Source organism: Drosophila pseudoobscura, chromosome X, assembly GCF_009870125.1.
Source record: "Drosophila pseudoobscura strain MV-25-SWS-2005 chromosome X, UCI_Dpse_MV25, whole genome shotgun sequence".
Lineage (NCBI taxonomy): Eukaryota > Metazoa > Arthropoda > Insecta > Diptera > Drosophilidae > Drosophila > Drosophila pseudoobscura.
The window spans coordinates 47,065,082-47,070,255 of record NC_046683.1 but is presented as its reverse complement, the minus strand read 5'-3'; the positions used below and the strand labels follow the sequence as shown (position 1 = coordinate 47,070,255).

The 5,174-nt window shown below is 43.8% G+C and overlaps 1 protein-coding gene across 1 annotated transcript; it reads right to left on the bottom strand.

Moving 5' to 3' along the window:
• Nucleotides 1-464: 464 nt before the first annotated feature.
• Cpr78E (Cuticular protein 78E) lies at nucleotides 465-1,134 on the bottom strand. The gene is made up of 2 exons (XM_001353488.4): nucleotides 982-1,134; nucleotides 465-902 (listed from the first exon to the last, which is right to left on the bottom strand). Exons 1-2 carry the CDS (start codon nucleotides 991-993, stop codon nucleotides 498-500), a joined length of 417 nt encoding a protein of 138 aa, XP_001353524.2. The 5' UTR covers nucleotides 994-1,134; the 3' UTR covers nucleotides 465-497.
• Between the last annotated feature and the right edge of the window lie 4,040 nt (nucleotides 1,135-5,174).

The window sequence follows — 5,174 nt, the reverse complement described above, 5'->3', positions numbered from 1 at the left end:
TTCCAATTAATTTCCTTTGGCGGTACCTTTTAGTGAATTTCCTCGATCTACATAGGTATTTGTCAAATTTTTCCCAAGGCTTTCATTGGTCTCCAAAACAAAAAGTAGCTTGTTAAGTTATGGGGAAATCCTTGCTGATGTTTTCCGCTATGATACTTACAATCAATCTTGTGATTGGGCTAAGAGGCAGATCATGAATTCGAAGCTTATAGGAACAGGCCCTTGTTGAGTTGCTGTCCAATATGATACATTGAAAAAACTAGAAAAACTGATACTAGAAAAACAGGTTGTAAGAATCCATTATAGATTTCAGCTGGTTCTTTGCTTCTCCCTTGAAAAATCGAGGATGCAACCATGGCCCTCAGCAGAGTACTCCCTTCTCTTCTGTAAATTCTTCTGTACGGGAACGGTAGCCTTGAGAATCAACCAATCCACCACATTATTCAATCAAAAAACACTACAAATTCGATTCGATTCGTACGAGTATCAGATCTTTATTAGGGCTTTGGGGGCTTGGCGTACTCCAGATCAGGCTGGGCGACCAGCTGGCTAACTTGTTTGGCGGCCACCGAAATCTGCGGCAATATGGCACCGCCTTCGGGTACGAAGCCATGGTCGTCGGCCTTGTATGTGACGGTCACTTCCTGGCCATTGGCATCAAAGTAGGAGTAGGAGCCGCTTATCTCGAGGTACTCGTTGTCCGTGCCCGGATTCCTCAGCACAGCCTCCTCACGCCGATGGGTGCCGTCCTCGGAAAGGTAGGAGAAGTTGTAGGAACCATCCTCGTGCTTTTCATTCGACGATTCTAGAATGGCCACGGGTGGCTGGGTGGTGGAAGTGACATGATCCACTGGAGCAGACAAAACAACCGTTACCAGGCAGAGGGCCAACGAGATGATGAGCTGTGGTGGAGGTGGAGGTCATCAGATGAGGTAATCCTTGGAGGTGAGATGGAATCTCTGCGGCGATGGCGATACTTACAATCTTGAACATGTTGCTGTCTGGATGGGAAGCTGATCTTGATTTGAGTCGTGTTCAGCCCAGACACCTCTTTATATTGCCGAAAATTGGCGCTGCCCTGCTTACCGGTTATTGACCAATATCCATATACATACCCGTGCATACTCGTACTCGTTCAATATGAATTTGCAAACATTTACTTGAAACCCGTTTTAAGAATTAATTAAAGATCAGACCCATCTCACATCTCCCATCTTGCATTGCAATTCCCATTCTTATTCCCATTCCCATTCCCCTCCGCTCCGCTCCAACTTCGATCCTAAACAAAAATTTCTGCTGCAATTTGAGGCTCTTAATTTATTCCCGATCTTGGTACAGGCTCTTATTGTTCTTCTCTCTGGCACCCCATGCACTTGTTTATCCTACACTCGACGCCATGTATATATGTACATAAGTTGCGGTCCATGCCGATGATCATCGTGGAGGAGGTCGATTGGGGGTGAATCGGCTGGCCCCACTCTGCACTTTTGGTTCAGTCCGATTTTAAATTCGATCGTTTTGATTTTGGGCATCATCGAGAGCTGATTTTTCTCGAACATGTCGGGGATTTGGTTTTTCCATCCGCAATTGTTTACAAGAAAACTATAAACAAAGCAAACACACGGCGTCTCTCCCCTCCCCTCCCCTTCCTTTCCGTTCAGTCTTGATCTCCCACCCTCAACATGTTTTGTGCCTCGTTTCGTGCCCCCATTGATGTTATTTTTGGCCACTGGGCATGAGGCAGCACTAAATTCTCCATTCTCCTCCAGCCTTCTATATAGTATTTGTTCTACATACCCGCCACAGCCGAGAGCAGAAGCTGAAGCAGTAGCAGCAGCAGCCGATGTTGCCAGCGGCATATGGGAGATGGGAGGTGGATAGCGTCGATAGGGTGGATAGGTTGGGGCATTGGGAGGTGGAATGGAGGAATGGAGGGGCAGCTACAAAATACTTAAAGGTGCCACATACGCATCGTTCGATTTTGGATACGGTTTCTTGGCATTTTGTTTATGCAACAATAAATTTTACATTTAATTTTCGTTTCATTTGAAATGCTACAGAAATACCGAAGAATGCCCCGATTTGGATCTGAATTTGTTCCGCCGAGGCGGCGAGCTGCGCGAGGGTGAAGCAATTTGTCCGATTTCACTATACCGGCAATATCTGGCAAGGTTTTTGCAATCAGATTTGCATATTTCTTTGTTCTGGCTGTGAAATAATTAATTATTAATCGAACGCGAAGAATTTGGAGTACATTTTGCGCAATTGAAATATTCGAATAAGCGGAAAGATATAGTATCTTATGTACAATACTAGTACAGATGAATGAATGTTTCCAGATTTAGGTTGGGTTGGCGTTTTTTGATCGAAAAGTGAGCTGCAAAGACCACAGAAATTGTAAGTTTTTGGAATTTTGTGGAATTCAAGTGCCGAAATCGAATGTTTGTGTTTGAAAAATGTATAGATACTTGTATATTTTAGGAAATTAGTCACCTCGTCGCATACGAGTACATACTAGTATGTTTTGCGATTACTATGGAGCGGTTTCTGTTTGGGCAAGGTATCTGTACAGTAAATACTTCTTTGACTTAATCAACTTTGTAATTATAATGTTGTAGGAAATGTTATATGTACTTATAATAGGTATTTTCCATTTTGTCTTTAGGAATTCTCTACAAATTTTGACAAAATTGGACATTTATACATATTGAAATCGTGCGAGATTCTCGCATTATTCATCTCCATTGGTCGAGAAACTCTCTTCTCTTTGCACACACCACACTCGAATAAATGAAAGGGAAAATTGTGAAATTTTGATGATAATGTTTTTAAATTGGCCGCAAAATGATTCGAATGCATCGTTGGAGCTGTTGACTTTGATTAGCTAGATAAAATATGTCCCCAAGGGAACTTTGCAAAAAAGATATATATGATGGGGATGTACTCACCTATTATTAAGCTGAATTGGGTCGGTTGTTTGTTGGATAAACTCATAGTAAATACGCCTTTTTCCCTTTCCTGTCGTTGATCGAATAAAACGCCAGTAAGCGGAAAAAGACAAATCGACTAGAATTTTGATCTTTGTATATTTTACAATATATTTAGCTGCGAAAACCTCGGACTTTTTTGAACACATGGCACCACGAGGCGGACGGTTTTTTGCTTCAGCGTGTTTAGAAATTGAATTAAATTAATTTGCTTCGATTGATTTATGGACCAATCGGTGCTCTGGAAAACTGTGCCAAGAGGCGGCTGCTGCTGATCATCGCTGCCGTCTAATGATCGAGGGTCTATATGCACAGGCCATACGAAAATAGTTTTATTTTTATAACTGTGTGCTGGTTTGGTTTCTTTTTTTATGGACTTCCCCCACATACGCGCTGGGACGGACGATGATGATGAGGATGAGGATGATGCCTATGCCTATGCCGATGCCGATGCCGATGCTGATGGCATCTGCCAATGCACACAGCTGTCTCCCCATGCCAAATGTACGACCGAGTACGCCAGTGTACTCTTCTCTATAGAATCGTAGATACGTATAGTCTGTATGTATTTATACATATGTATATATGTATCTAAGCAAGGAAGTTGTAAACCACTGGGTTGGGGGATGGGATGCCTATTAAATTGTGATTTGTTTCATGAGGCTGGCAATTAAGAGCAGCATCCACCTACTCCAAAATATTCCCAAGACAAAGGCCGCCAAAATGTGGGAAAATTCGCAAGGAAAATGCATGGCCAAGGGTGGTGGCTGGTGCGAAAGCTGGCCAGGGGCAGCAGAGAGCAGGGAGCTTGGGCAGTGATTGGATTGGTCTGGTGCGGTGCGGTGCGGTGTGGTGTGGTAAGGTGTGGTGCTGGCGGTGGAATAAACAAAAATGACGACATGCCAAATGAAATGGGCAATGCGAAAAGCGCAAAAACTTTCGACAGTTGCCAGCAGAAAGGCAGAGAAAAACGAAAACGAAGCACACACACACGCAACGTGAGAGGGAGCGGGAGAGAGAGACTGTCAGAGAGACGGACGTCTACTTGACTATATGGGTATCCTATATGTATAGGATAAATAAATAAAACTGAAAATTATGAAAAACAGGCAGCCGCAGCAGCAGTAGCAACAGCAACAGCAACAGAGGCATTCGCCATAGACACGAGTGGATTTTTGGATTTTTAAATATTTTTAGCCAAAAGCCAAAAACCGAATATTTTGCCAGTCGAGTGGGATATTGGAAAGATGAAAAATTATCAACGCTATGCGTGTGTGTGTGTGTGGTTGTGGGTGAGTGGTTGTGTGCGTGTGTGTGTATTTGTGTGTGTGTGTGTGGGCTAACTTGGCAACAGTTGGAAAATGTACGCCCACTTCCGCCTGGCAGGCCGCCGACTTATCCTGATCCTGTTCCTGTCTCCGTTCCTGTCTCTTTGCCTGTTCCAGAGCAGCACTTCAAATATAACATAGATTCGGATTCAAGTTGATTCAATTTAATTTGGATATTAATTTTTGAACTGATAAAAAAAATGTATGCAGGTGGATTTGATCTTTGAATTTATTCTCTTTTTCCGAGCGAATGTACATTTAGTGAAAAGTGAACCGTACACGTTGACGCCACGAGACGCACTGCACCTACGCTCCAAAATTTTGAAAACTCAAAGACATTTCGAAAATTCTATTCACGAAATGAATGGGCGTGCGAGCGAGTCAAATAGAAAGAGAGAGAGAGAGAGAGGGAGCGCGCCATACAGAGAGCGAGAGAGAGAAAGGGAGAGGAAGATATATACTCAAGTGCAGGGGAGGCACACGATCTGAGCGAAGGAGCCGGGCAATTTATGCTTTTGCTCAGTGGCAGCAGATGGGCAGCCCCAAGAGCCCCACACCTCGGCAGAGTGCTGCAGCATCTTCCCCATCCGTCCATACATCCATCCATCCATCCACCCACCCACCCACCACCCACGCCACCCTCTGGCATAGAAATTTTTTTCTAAAATCGGACACAAATAAAGGGGGGAAAATTAATTGTATGGAGAATGGAAGGAGGAGAATCGATGAGTGCAGTTCAGCATTCGTAGCATCAAAGTTCAAGCGGTTTTTCGCACTCGAGTGATTGGAGCAGAGGAAGTTCTACGAGTATACTCGTAATTCAACGATCGCGATCGGTTGCTTAGTCTAAACATGGCTG